This window comes from Lissotriton vulgaris, chromosome 4_1 (assembly GCF_964263255.1).
Source record: "Lissotriton vulgaris chromosome 4_1, aLisVul1.2, whole genome shotgun sequence".
Classification (NCBI taxonomy): domain Eukaryota; kingdom Metazoa; phylum Chordata; class Amphibia; order Caudata; family Salamandridae; genus Lissotriton; species Lissotriton vulgaris.
This window is the reverse complement of record NC_141691.1, coordinates 908,122,381-908,137,616: the sequence shown is the minus strand read 5'-3', so window position 1 is coordinate 908,137,616 and position 15,236 is coordinate 908,122,381. Positions and strand designations below refer to the sequence as shown.

At 45.7% G+C, this 15,236-nt stretch overlaps 1 protein-coding gene across 1 annotated transcript in view; it reads left to right on the top strand.

The window, feature by feature from the left end:
• Positions 1 to 15,023, top strand: part of LOC147722706 (uncharacterized) — a 73,297-nt gene extending 58,274 nt beyond the window's left edge. The window contains exons 2-3 of the mRNA XM_086967361.1: positions 11,997 to 12,056; positions 14,308 to 15,023. Of these exons, the coding sequence (XP_086823487.1) occupies positions 11,997 to 12,056; positions 14,308 to 15,023 (776 nt within the window). The remainder of the gene's footprint in view (positions 1 to 11,996; positions 12,057 to 14,307) is intronic.
• The last annotated feature ends 213 nt before the right edge of the window (positions 15,024 to 15,236 follow it).

Genomic DNA, 15,236 nt, shown 5'->3' with positions numbered 1-15,236 from the left:
AAGCCCTGATCTCTTGACTGGGTAGGAGTATTCTGCATCATTCAGAAACTCTGTCCATCACCACCCCCTTTTCAAAAATCGATTTTGTCCACATTAAGTGTGGGAGGGTATACTCAGACGTGAGTCCCTTGCTCATTGCACCATCAGGATTCAAGCAAGCCGTGCCAACGATGGCTGAAATGCCAGAAACCGGTCCCCGGAAGCTTGTTTCCTTCCCAGTATAAGAATTGGCTTGGTAGTTTGGTTTGCCCTGTTCCCATCATGTACTGGGAAAGGAACAGACTAATTTGCATGTAGCCAGGTTCTGAGCTGGGATGGTGCAGTGAGCTTAAAAACGGCGATGGATCAAGCCCTGATCTCTTGACTGGGTAGGAGTATTCTGCATCATTCAGAAACTCTGTCCATCACCACCCCCTTTTCCAAAATCGATTTTGTCCACACTAAGTGTGGGAGGGTATACTCAGACGTGAGTCCCTTGCTCATTGTACCATCAGGATTGAAGCAAGCCGGGCCGACGACGGCTTAAATGCCAGAAACCGGTCCCCGGAAGCTTGTTTCCTTCCCAGTATAAGAATTGGCTTGGTAGTTTGGTTTGCCCTGTTCCCATCATGCACTGGGACAGGAACAGACTAATTTGCATGTAGCCAGGTTCTGAGCTGGGATGGTGCAGTGAGCTAAACAACGGTGATGGATCAAGCCCTGATCTCTTGACTGGGTAAGAGTTTTCTGCATCATTCAGAAACTCTGTCCATCACCACCCCCTTTTCCAAAATCGATTTTGTCCACACTAAGTGTGGGAGAGTATACTCAGACGTGAGTCCCTTGCTCATTGCACCATCAGGATTCAAGCAAGCCGGGCTGACGACGGCTGAAATGCCAGAAACCGGTCCCCAGAAGCTTGTTTCCTTCCCAGTATAAGAATTGGCTTGGTAGTTTGGTTTGCCCTGTTCCCATCATGCACTGGGACAGGAACAGACTAATTTGCATGTAGCCAGGTTCTGAGCTGGGATGGTGCAGTGAGCTAAAAAACGGTGATGGATCAAGCCCTGATCTCTTGACTGGGTAGGAGTATTCTGCATCATTCAGAAACTCTGTCCATCACCACCCCCTTTTCCAAAATCGATTTTGTCCACACTAAGTGTGGGAGGGTATACTCAGACGTGAGTCCCTTGCTCATTGCACCATCAGGATTCAAGCAAGCCGGGCCGAGGACGGCTGAAATGCCAGAAACCGGTCCCAGGAAGCTTGTTTCCTTCCCAGTATCAGAATTGGCTTGGTAGTTTGGTTTGCCCTGTTCCCATCATGCACTGGGACAGGAACAGACTAATTTGCATGTAGCCAGGTTCTGAGCTGGGATGGTGCAGTGAGCTAAAAAATGGTGATGGATCAAGCCCTGATCTCTTGACTGGGTAGGAGTATTCTGCATCATTCAGAAACTCAGTCCATCACCACCCCCTTTTCCAAAATCGATTTTGTCCACACTAAGTGTGGGAGGGTATACTCAGACGTGAGTCCCTTGCTCATTGCACCATCAGGATTCAAGCAAGCCGGGCCGATGACGGCTGAAATGCCAGAAACCGGTCCCCGGAAGCTTGATTCCTTCCCAGTATAAGAATTGGCTTGGTAGTTTGGTTTGCCCTGTTCCCATCATGCACTGGGACAGGAACAGACTAATTTGCATGTAGCCAGGTTCTGAGCTGGGATGGTGCAGTGAGCTAAAAAACGGTGATGGATCAAGCCCTGATCTGTTGACTGGGTAGGAGTATTCTGCATCATTCAGAAACTCTGTCCATCACCACCCCCTTTTCCAAAATCGATTTTGTCCACACTAAGTGTGGGAGGGTATACTCAGATGTGAGTCCCTTGCTCATTGCACCATCAGGATTCAAGCAAGCCGGGCCGACGACGGCTAAAATGCCAGAAACTGGTCCCCGGAAGCTTGTTTCCTTCCCAGTGTAAGAATTGGCTTGGTAGTTTGGTTTGCCCTGTTCCCATCATGCACTGGGACAGGAACAGACTAATTTGCATGTAGCCAGGTTCTGAGCTGGGATGGTGCAGTGAGCTAAAAAAAAGGGGATTGAATCAAGCCTTGATCTCTTGACTGGGTAGGAGTATTCTGCATCATTCAGAAACTCTGTCCATCACCACCCCCTTTTCCAAAATCGATTTTGTCCACACTAAGTGTGGGAGGGTATACTCAGACGTGAGTCCCTTGCTCATTGCACCATCAGGATTCAAGCAAGCCGGGCCAACGATGGCTGAAATGCCAGAAACCGGTCCCCGGAAGCTTGTTTCCTTCCAAGTATAAGAATTGGCTTGGTAGTTTGGTTTGTCCTGTTCCCATCATGCACTGGGACAGGAACAGACTAATTTGCATGTAGCCAGGTTCTGAGCTGGGATGGTGCAGTGAGCTAAAAAACGGTGATGGATCAAGCCCTGATCTCTTGACTGGGTAGGAGTATTCTGCATCATTCAGAAACTCTGTCCATCACCACCCCCTTTTCCAAAATCGATTTTGTCCACACTAAGTGTGGGAGGGTATACTCAGACGTGAGTCCCTTGCTCATTGCACCATCAGGATTCAAGCAAGCCGGGCCAACGACGGCTGAAATGCCAGAAACCGGTCCCCGGAAGCTTGTTTCCTTCCCAGTATAAGAATTGGCTTGGTAGTTTGGTTTGCCCTGTTCCCCTCATGCACTGGGACAGCGACAGACTAATTTGCATGTAGCCAGGTTCTGAGCTGGGATGGTGCAGTGAGCTAAAAAACGGTGATGGATCAAGCCCTGATCTCTTGACTGGGTAGGAGTATTCTGCATCATTCAGAAACTCTGTCCATCACCACCCCCTTTTCCAAAATCGATGCTGCGAGTAGCTGCCAGACGGAGACGACTAGCACCAGGAATCCCACCACACCCCCGCCCCACAAAATCCACCCCCCCCCCCCCCAAGGCAACGCCGGAGAAAGGAGCGGTTATTCCGTCAAAGGAGCATCCTGAGAGGCCTCAGGGATGAGGAGGTCATAAGTCTATTTCGCCTCAAGAAGCAGACCATAGAACATCTACTGCGACTCATTGGAACAAGGCTAGAGGTAGCAACCAGCAGGCCTACCAACATACCACCAGAGGCAATGCTCCTGGCTGTGTTGCATATGCTAGCGTCGGGCTCCTTCCAGACAACAGTTGCCAAAGTGGCAGGAATATCCCAGCCAGCTTTCTCATCATTCCTACCAACTGTCCTGGATGCCATCATCCATCTGACACCCCACTACCTCCGTTTCCCCAACAATCCACAACAGCATATGGAGATCAAGCAAGGATTCTATGACATTGCAGGCTTACCCCATGTGCTGCGTGCCATTGACTGTACACATGTGCAATTAGTACCTCCGACAGCAACTGCACATTTGTACATAAATCGCCAACATACATATTCAATCAATGTACAGGCCATTGTGGATCACCGTGGACTATTTACAAATGTGCTGGCAAAATACCCTGGCAGTGTACATGATGCCTTCATATTCTGGAACTGCATCATAAATGACCGCTTCAAGAATGGCCAGTATGGCAATGGCCTACTTGTAGGTAAGCAAAAGAGTATGATACAATGCACCATCCATGCTACCATACTGGTAATATTGCTTCAATGAAGTTTCAATGAGGTCATGGGTGGAATAATGTTGTACTAGCATATACATATACATTAATAGAAGGGGCACAATTAATGAAGGTCATGCGCTGCCGGTGCGTAACTTCAAAAATGGGGAAAAGTCACGCACCAGAGGCGCAAGTCCTTCATAAATGAGGCCCAAGGTCATATAGAGGCATATAGGGAGTCAATGCATGTCCTTCCAAATATGTGTCCATTTTCCAGCATAACTATGTGCCAAAGGTGTCTTGCATGTGAGTCACTTGGTGTGTTCTCTGCAACATCCATGCCCAATGGACACTGCCAAATGAAATATTGCCCACAACATATGGCCTGTAGTTTACCAGAACCATTTCAAACATTTCATTGTACCTTCTCATTTATTCCATTACAGCTGACCAGGGATATGGCATCCAGCCGTTGGTGATGACACCTTATGGAAACCCACAGTCGCCACAGGAAGTAGCGTACAACCAAGCACATTGCAGGACAAGGAACATTGTCGAAAGAACATTTGGTCTGCTCAAGGCCAGGTTTCGGCGCCTGGACAAGTCTGGTGGACGTATGCTGTATTCACCACAGACAGTGTGCAAAATAATTTTGGCTTGTGCAATACTGCACAACATATGTGTGCTCACAAAAGTCCCCTGGGATGATGAACCTGATTTATATCCACAAATGCCGGAGAATGACCAGGAGGATGGCCATGCTCCTGTGAACCAAAGCACAGCAGCAGGCATCCGCAGACGTGCCGACATAGTGCATAATTTTTTTTAAGAATGTGAAAAATAACATCCTCATTATGCATCTTGATTTTTGTTTGCGCCAATAAAAATACATCATACAACCTTTTCTACCTTGTGCATGATTATTTTACCAAAATGTACACTGCAAGTTGCATGACAATCTCATATGTGGAGTATATACATGACATTTACTCTCATGTCTGGAGGCTGACATCAGACATACATCAGGCCACACATCCATTTACATTGTACTGCCTTGCAATTTCACCTGCAATGACCACACTCACCAGTGTCTGGCCAACACAGGTACCCTGGCACCATAGTGCATGTGTGTCTGTGTGCAGGGTATGAATGCACATGTGTATGAAGGCGACCCTTCCTGTACAAAAATATTCCTCCATGCAACACAGCATACATAGTGCAGGTAGGCAGGCCGGCCATTGTGCGTCAGCGCACATGAAAAGCACAGGAATCTCCCGTATGTCATAGACACACCACCTTCCCGCCCTATTTGCTTGCTGTAGGGAAGTGCCGCAGGAATGCATGCTGTAATATTCAACGCAAAAACATCATAAATTAGGTTCTAAATTCACAATTGTCAAAAAGCAACATTTACCATCCAGATTTTGTGGTGCAGAAAATGAAAAAAGCACAGGTGAAGATGAGCCCACATTATGAAATCACACAGCAGTAAAAATTATAAAAAAGTACTTGTATGTTGCAAAGTCATGTTGAAAGTAAATAAATAATAGGACAAACATTACATTCATTAATGTTACACAGTGGATGTGAGGCAAAATATGACCATCCATGAAAAAGTAGCCCTCAGTGTTCACACAAGTTTGCATAATAGAACAAATGTGGCAGGCACATAAATTAAGTTGGTGTACCATACTTCATAATCTTATCCATGCATTCATGACTCTACACACAAAAGTGACGTTGGGTCTGCCTACGTCAGTATGTGACCCATGCATTCCTGACTCTACACACAAAAGTGACGTTGGGTCTGCCTACGTCAGTATGTGACCCATGCATTCATGACTCTACACACAAAAGTGACGTTGGGTCTGCCTACGTCAGTATGTGACCCATGCATTCCTGACTCCACGCACAAAAGTGACGTTAGGTCTGCCTACGTCACAATCTGACCCATGCATTCCTGACTCCACGCACAAAAGTGACGATAGGTCTGCCAATGTCAGAATCTGACCCATGCATTCCTGACTCCACGCACAAAAGTGACGTTATCTGATCTTATCTTATGTTAGGTGAAATTTATAGAGCGCACTGACACCATAGGCTTCCTGGCGCTATAAGACAGAGTGAGTGAGGAAGGAAGCATGAGTGGCCGAAATTTAGCCCAAGGAAGGGAAAAGGTGGGTTTTAAGCGATTTCCAGAAGTTCAGAAGGGAAGGGGAGGATTTGATGGAGAGAGGAAGGAGATCCCAAAGCCCAGGAGCCAGATGAGAAAAACGGCGACCGCCAAATTTCTTGGTTTTAGTATTGGGAGTGACTACCAGATGACGGTGGGCTGATCGGAGGGTTTGTGTTGGGCCGTGAGGGCAGATAAGAGATTTCAGAAACGCGGGGCGGGAGCAGTGGAGGGCTTAGAATGTGATACAGGCCACCTTAAAAGATGCCCTCTGGTCTATTGGGAGCCAGTGCAGACTTTGGAGTACAGGTTTGGCCAAATGCCATCTGGGGGTGTTGTGAATTAGACGGGCCGCTTGGTTCTGGACAACTTGGAGGCGGTGTGCCAGGGATTGTGGGAGACTGTAGTAGATGGACTTAGAGAAGTCCAGGCGGGAGAGCACGAGTGAGATGACCACTTGGGGAAAGTGCGGTGGGAGGGAGTAAGTGACGGACTTTACCGATCTTCCAGAGCTGGTACATACAGGAAGAAACTACCGCACCCACTTGTGCCCTGAGGGAGAGTTCAGTGTCAATGATCACTCCCAGACTCTTTACTGATTTTACCGGGGATGGGGGGGAACCTAGCTCTGAGGGCCAGAACTGAGGGTCCCAGTGGGCATGACTGAGTCCAGGGAGGAGGAGCTCGGTTTTCCCGGGGTCAAGCTTCAATTGGTTCTGGTTCATCCATAATTGGATGTGGATCATGACAGCGTGGAACGCGTTAATGGCATGAGGTGAATTGAGCGGGAGGATGATCTGTAAGTCGTCAGCGTAGTAATAGACAATAATGTCCCATTTCTGAAGAGAATGGATCAGCGGCCGGAGGTATAGATTGAACAGGAGTGGTGAAAGGGAGGAGCCCTGTGGGACTCCACAGGACTTGGGGGTTTTTGTTGCACTATAGGGTCCTAGGCGGAACGCTTGAGTTCTTACAGTTAGGAAGGAGTTGACCCACTCAAGAGCGGTGCCCTGGATGCCTGCCTGTTTGACAAGGTGGAGAAGGATGTTATGGTCCACCGTGTCGAACGCGGACAACAGGTCCAGGAGTAAGAGGGCTTGGGGGGACCCCGCGTCCGCGTTGCTCCTGAGTGTGTCCAAGACTAGCAAGATAACTGCCTCTGTTGAGTGTGCAGGTCTGAAGCCGGCTTGTTTGGGCTCGAGCTGACAGGAGGATTCAATGTAGTTTGACAGACATCGGGTGACATGGGCCTCCATTAATTTTGAGAAATACGGGAGGAGGGAGATGGGAGACGTTAGGTCTGCATAAGTCAGAATCTGCCCCATGCTTTGCTGACTCTAGGCACAAAAGTGACGTTACACAAGGCCCAAAAGTGACTTTGGTCAACATATGTCATAGTCTGACTCAGCTGAATATACAAACAATAAAAATTTACACGCAAACATTTTGTGTTCCTGTTGAGACACTTTCATGTAAGCGTAAACACGCATCTTTTGCCCAGCATCAAAAATACAGCAGTAAATATATGCAACAACATTGTCAGATAAAAACAGCAATGCGCCATTAATGAAGATTGTGGCGCATGCCAATAATGTCGCATCTACTAAAACTGGTCGCACCTTGAGGGGAAAATATGTCATCAGTCAGCCATGCATCAAAATTAGGATGCGACATAAGAATGATTTGGTCGCATGACAATAATGACGCTTCCACGATAACTGGTCGCACCGTAAGGGGAAATATTTTATCAGTGTACCATGCTTCAAATCAACGATGCAACATAATTAGATTTTATTCGCATGCCAATAATTACGCTTCTACTACAACTGGTCGCACCTTCAGGGGAAAATATGTCATCAGTCAGCCATGCTTCAAATTAACGATGCGACATAATAATGATTTGGTCGCATGACAATAATGACGCATCGACGATAACTGGTCGCACCGTAAGGGGAAATATGTAAGCAGTGTACCATGCTACAAATCAACGATGCAACATAATTAGGTTTTATTCGCATGCCAATAATTACGCATCTACTACAACTGGTCGCACTTTGATGGGAAAATATGTCATCAGTCAGCCATGCTTCAAATTCACGATGCAACATAATAATGATTTGGTCGCATGACAACAATGACGCTTCGACCAAAACTGGTCGCACCGTAAGGGGAAATATTTTATCAGTGTACCATGCTTCAAATCAACGATGCCACATAATTAGGTTTTATTCGCATGCCAATAATGACGCTTCTACTACAACTGGTCGCACCTTTAGGGGAAAATATGTCATCAGTCAGCCATGCTTCAAATTAACGATGCGACATAATAATGATTTGGTCGCATGACAATAATGACGCATCTACTACAACTGGTCGCACTTTGATGGGAAAATATGTCATCAGTCAGCCATGCTTCAAATTCACGATGCAACATAATAATGATTTGGTCGCATGACAACAATGACGCTTCGACGATAACTGGTCGCACCGTAAGGGAAAATATGTAAGCAGTGTACCATGCTTTAAATCAACGATGCGACATAATTAGGTTTTATTCGCATGCCAATAATGACGCATCGTCGGAAACGAGTCGCATCGCAACAGGAAATGATGTAACCAGCCTGCCCTGCTCACAAACAGGAAGTTATATCATACTTTCACTTTCTATTTCACTCCATTTGTAGTCTCTGAGAGGTGTAGGAGTGCGTTTGCCAAATGATTGAGAGTTGTGTCCTGTCCTGCAGTTGTTTAACAGTGTGTGCCTTGCTTACTGTGTCCAAATAGTCTCTGTACTGTAGTGTATTGTCTACCTGTGTGTTGTGTGTAAAGGGGTGTCTGTCTTTTTAGGGGTTATAATAGTTATTAATAGGGAGATTAGTGTTCTGTTTAGGGGTTTTCATAGTTAGTAATAGGGGGATTAGTGTTCTGTTTAGTGGATTTAATACTTAGTAATAGGGGTATTTGTGTTCTGTTTTAAGGTACATATAGTAATAGGGGGATTCCTGTGAAAGCAACATTTTTTTGTAGCATTCACACAGTGTGGCTTGTGCTTTGTCACAATGCCACCCAGGTCTAGGACCCTTACTGAGCAGGAGTATGGGGGGCTACTGTGGCTGATAGTCCACTACCTCCCAAATATGATTGGGAGTGGAGGCAGGGTACTGCTGGGTTACCCAACCCAAGAAAGGAAGCTGAGGTGGGAGAGGGTGCGGTACCAGATGTTGCGAATCTTTGGAGTGGACAGGACCCTGAGACAGTACAAGCATCGGTGGGCTGATCTCATCAACCGTGAGCAGGATCTCCTGGACCACCTTGGAATTGAGGTCGATGGAACAATTGGTAAGTCAAATTACATTTAATTCATGTATTAACAGCTGTATTCTAAGGTTAAGCTATTCCATTGTGAAACTACAGGGGCCTCACTGATGATCCCCTTGCGCCGCTGTAACATCAGATATAGGGCCATATCTATCAACAAACCCTTTCGCAAATCAAAAATTGCTATTTTTAAGGAATTGCTATTTATGAATTGCAAAATGGTATGTATGAAGAAAATCCGCTATTTTGTAGGAATTCCTTAATCTTCCGTATTTGCGACTTTGCATTTTTCAAATTTGCAATTAAGGGATAATTCCCAATGCATTCCCATGGCCCAGGAGGCCCATAGGAATTATTTGAAATAAATACTCTAATTGCAAATCAGCTATTTGCTAATCGCTATTTGTGAATTATTACAAGGGTGCAGGGGTGTCTCAAAGACACCCTGCTGCACCCCTCAAAAGTATATGTGTGTGCATATGGTGCACATGCATGCCCTATGGGCATGTGTGTGCATCACCTGCCACCTTCCAAAATGCTAAATTGTGCATTTTTGGAAATAAATGCAAGTTACCATCAACTACACGTTGGTGTTAATTTGCTAAATCTCAAACATAATTTGCTACACAAAAATGCTACATACATAGCATTTAAGGAATTGCAAAATTGCAATTCCCTAAATGCTATGGCAAAATAAGGATTCGCAAAGCTTTGCTATTCCTTAATTGGCAAATGTTTCATACATCCTAAGATATGGAAACAGGCCGTTTGCAATTCGCCAATGCCAAAATTCTGCGATTTTCAGACTTAGCAATTCACAAAAGGCTTGATACATATGGCCCCTACTGACGTTCTGGTAACGCACAAGCCAGAGTGATCTTCATCATGCTGGACTATGCCGCTCATTGAGGCATAATCCTGCATGATAAATGTCCGCCCTTTCAATGCATTGTTCTGTGTCAAAGGGGCGTGCAATGGGTGTTGTTTGGCATGTCTACACCAACATCCATGGCCTTTTGTCACTGCTCCAGGGGCCTTTGTAATGAAGGCCTTGTGCCACCGCAGCATCACTCATTAACATGTGGTAAAGTGACGCTCTGGCAGCGCAAGGCCTATGAAAAGAAGGCCAGAGATGTACGAGTCTGAGGCAGCGCAAAAAGCACATGCCTGCCCTGGGGAGGTGTAAGTGAGGTGCAACGGGGAGTGAAGTTTTCATGTATCCATGTATGTCATATTTCCCTGTGTGCAGCTGCATTGTGCAGCACACAATGAACAATGTCTATGCAGTTTCTGACCATTGATGTACAGGAAGGTATCCCATACGGTACAAAAAACTTCTTCCAAGCAACACAGCCACCCTTGCATCATGGTGCAAAAGGTATTGTCCTACTGCATGACAGCACTTTGTGGACAAGGCCAGGGAAAGGCACAAATATGCTACCTTAAGGGAACAACATGTTCCATCCTGGTATATCATATGTATGCATGATGGATTCTTGATACAATATTTCACGCAGTGACAATATCCTATTAACAATGGGCCTAAACATCCTAAGTATTGCATAACATCAACAGCAACTTGGATGCAAACTTCATGCTCCCCCCTCCATCACACATTGTAGGCCCTGTACATACAGTAATAATCTACAGGGACATCACCTCAGAGGAGCATATGTCTGCCAGCATCACAAGTAACCTTGTAGTGGTTCTAAATCTCTCCACACACGTGTTTGTATGTGTATTTCACTATACACAATGTGCTACATTACCATCTGTCTGCAGCGAAGATGCACAAGTGTCAACTGAGTGCAAACCATGCAATGCCTTCACTCCTTCATCATGACTTTGTGCAGGAAGTATCACATTTAATTACTTGGATTCTACACAATGACTGGATGTACAGTATGTTATGTTATGTTATGTTATGTTATAACAATTTATTATGCGCACAGCGACTCCAGCGAAGGAGCATCCCGGCGCAGTAACTACTTGTGATGTTAAATGCAGTGCAGAATGGAAAACAACATGATAATAACAATACACTTATGCAACAATGTGCATACATGATGGCATACCATGGGCGGAGTAAGGTTTGTTAGCATACCCAAACATAGGATACATCATACAGCTGGGATTACGCCCGGTCACATGTTTGTTGTGCTGAAACAACAACATCAAGCAAAATTTTAGGCCACTATTGTGCTTAGTCATGTGGGAAACAGGCACACATCTACAAGGCCTGGAAAACTGTATGTAATGTTAATACCATGTACACGTTTACATGGTGTACTTGCACACAGATCAATGTGTATGTGTGTAATTGCATGTTGCTTGCAGTTGTTGTCACAATGCACATATCAAAGAAGCTGACACACTGAAACATCTAAGGGTGCCAGTACATCTGTGAATGATGAATAAGCAAATGATAAGCCATGTGTGTATTAGGGAGGACATCATTCTCTAAAAGGCCCCGTAAATTCAACAATTGTTTGAATACATATGGCGGATATTTGATTTATTTTGTGTGTGACGCATTAATCTGCTGGCACGTCTATGAATACTCAGATATTCACATTCACCATTGTACCAAAGTCCCCCATAAAAGCACAATCACATACATCTACACAATGCAAACATATTTTCAATATGGGACAAGTGTGCATGTATTTGGCAAATGCCAGCTCAATGTGACACCACAAACAAGGGATCACATGTGGGTTATACATGCAGTGGAAGAGTGTGCTTCACATGTGAAGCACTTAGCCAGAGACTGTTGTATGAATCAGGTTGCCTCATGGGACGCAACGTAAGCCAATGTTGAAGATACCACTGACTCTCATGTAATCTCTGTACTGTGTTGAAATATGCAACATACGCTGAGAATCTGGTCTATTGTCTTTCCCTTGTAGGTGGTCCACCACCATACACAAGGGATGAGGTGGAGTCCTTCAAGAATCCTAAGGCCACTGGTGCGTGTGAAATCATTACTATCTTTGTCTGTATGCTTACAATGTCTCCTCATGCATGCCATGTATGCAGACAGTCCAAAAGCATCATTCTTGCATGCAGCATGTTTACACATCACATGTGCATGGAAGTGTCAAGGACTCAATGGCACTTTGTGAAAATCCATAAACTCAAAGATAAGGGTCACATTTATGAGGTGTTACAGTGTGCAAGGGACACAGTAACACTTCTTGTGCTGCTGTAAGTATCTATCACATAAAATGAGACCACAATCAAACAATACATCTATACCTCCATAGAGCACCATACTCAGGTGTGAGGGTCTCAAGGCACTGAAGGGAGGGGGTGTGCTGCTACTGATGAAATAGGCAGGTCTTCAGTTCTTTAATGAAGGTAAGATGGTCCTGGTCAGTTGTAGTTGTGTGCCAAGGGAGTTTCATGTCTTGGTGGCCAGGTAGGAGGATGATCTACCTCCAGTGGTGGATCAGTCAATCCTTGGGATGGTGGCTAGTGGGAGGCTGGTGGAGCGGAGGTGGCCGGTAGGATCTGAGACGAGAGGCGGTTGAGGAGTCATTGTGGGCCCATGTCATGTGTCTGTGTGTGTGTGTGGGTGAGGAGCCTGAACATGATCCTTGTGTTGACGGTGACCCAGTGTTGGTCAATATGGCCTGTAGAAATGCTGCTGTGGTGAGGGCTGTCGAGGATGAGTTGTGCCGATGCATTTACTATGGGTAGTAGTTCCAAGTGAAGTCTGGCAGTGGTTCCTGTGTATAGGGCATTCCCGTTGTACAGTTAGCTGTTGATGAGGGCCTGGGTGACCGTCTCACACGTTCCGGTGGTGATCCACCAGAATATTTATCGGAGCATGTGCAGGGTGTAGAATCATAAGGATGAGATGACGTCCACTTGTTTGTTCGTTGTGAGTGAGTAGACCTGGAAGAAGCCCAAGTGGGGTTTATGCTCCGTGGGTGTTGTTGCAGTGACCATTGTTGTGGACCAATAGGCGTCGTCCCTGGCGGATGTTGATTTGCCAAGGATGATAACCTCTGTATTGTGTGTCTACAGTATCTGCTGACTGAGCTTCTTCCATTCTGAGGCGTCTATCTTTCCTTCATGGAGGTTGTTTTTGGTTGGGGCTGGGTCTTCGGTGAGGGACAGTACCAGATGGGTGTCATTGGCATAGGATATTATGTTGTGGTGGTGTGTGCATGCAATGGTGGCAAGTGTGCTCATGGAGATGTCAAAGAGTGTTGTGCTGAGCAAGGAGCCTTGGGGTACGTGACAGTCAGTGTATTTATACCATGGCTACATGACACATGCTAATTGTAGTACAACATAGATATACCTCCTACATGTAGGATTTCCTTGTGCCCCACGTGTGTCAGTACTTGCCATTGTTAGAGGGATGCAACAGTGCTGCAAGTCCATCATTAATTAGCACAACATTCATGCAGTTACCTATGCAACTAAAAGGGTCACCGGCAGAATTCCCTATTGACATCAGTAGTTAATATGCAATGATGTACATGTGTTTAAATGGCCATTGCATCATTTATCATGCATAGTCAATCCACATACCAGGCCTTAATGCTGGCCATGATATGACGTCCCCTGTCAAGATGCGTCTACCATGAAAGTGTTGTGCAGTGTGTGTTGCGTTGTTTGAAAACGCAGCACGTATTTACTCCCAAGCAGCATCCATGTACAAGAGTTAAATGATAGGAGGCGGTGCCCAAATCAATTGCAGTGCACACCTGTATTTTTCCTTACAACACAATCCTAATTTGCCAATGTTTCGTTTCCATGGTGCATTTGACATGTGTGTTGCCTTGTACAGCATACAGGGATGATGGTCCATATACCTTGCTATGTATCTGCGTATGAAGTGTCAAATTACAATGTCTATACAAACCTTGCCTGCACACAGATGCACTGGCATCATGTTGAGAAGGGGCCTGCATATGTGAATGGCGAGCATTGGGTTCATGGCCAGGACAAATGCATTGGAATGCACCATCTCATATGTATTGAGGCCTTACATGTCATCTACATTATTTATCATGTTAGGTATTACTGAACATCACTTAGCATCCCTGTGTATGACCATCGATGATGATGCCACCATGCTTTGAAATTGATGCCCTGTTAACGATAGGCCCTTGACAAAATGTTCCGAAGATTGCATTAATGTGCATGTGTACAGGTGTCAATGTGTAAGTGCAGACTGATGTGGATGTCATTGCTCCATTACAGAAAACATGTCACAAGATGAGGAGAGGCAGTATCGCATCCGTCTAGAAATATACCGCCACATACGGAATGTTGGTCGTTCATTCAGGCAGATGGGACGCCGACATGAACACTCACGTGCTGCTGGAGCCTGGACATCACCAACTCCCACTCCCCCATGCAACATGCGGAGCAGGAAGCAAAAGCCAAAAACCTCACTCATGGACTCCGGACCAGCAACTGGATCATGTCAAGATCAAGATCCCCAAATGGACACTGAATCTCCAACACAGAGTGGACCCTCTGGCATACAGACATCAGCACCATCAACATCTGGTTTGGTTGCACCCCCAGCTAGTCTTGGTTCAGGATCTTCAAGTTATTCCACTTCTGGACATCCCTCGGCTCTGACCCCTGTGACAACCACTGCTCCAACATCTGGACCCACCACTGCACAGGCCCTTGCAACGAAGACAGGTGGAGCTGCAGTAGCGCCACCTGAACTGGCTTGTGTGCAAGTCGGACGTACAGCAACAGGGCATGCAGCAGCTCCCCCAGAGATCGACGGTGTGCTCCTGATGGCCAAAATTTGCAATATTGAGGGCAAAATGGACAATATTGAAAAGGCCCAAAAGGAACTGACTTTGAAGGTTGCGGGCATGCAACTGCAGCTGGCCACCCTGTTGTCCATGGTTGCCGACATGAAGGCCACCATTCAACAAATGGACGAGCAGGAATGAACACAGAGTGAACAACGCCATCACTACTGTGGTCGTTGCCATTGACATGGAATGTCACATGTCAAGTTACAGACCTTGTTATTGTTTACATTTTTAATAGTTAGATAGTTTTTAGGATAGTTTTAGTACTAAGGAATAGTGTTAGGATAAGTGTTAAGTTATTAGGAGTGGGTGGGGGGTTGATGTATAGTGTATGTTAAATGTATTTTAAGA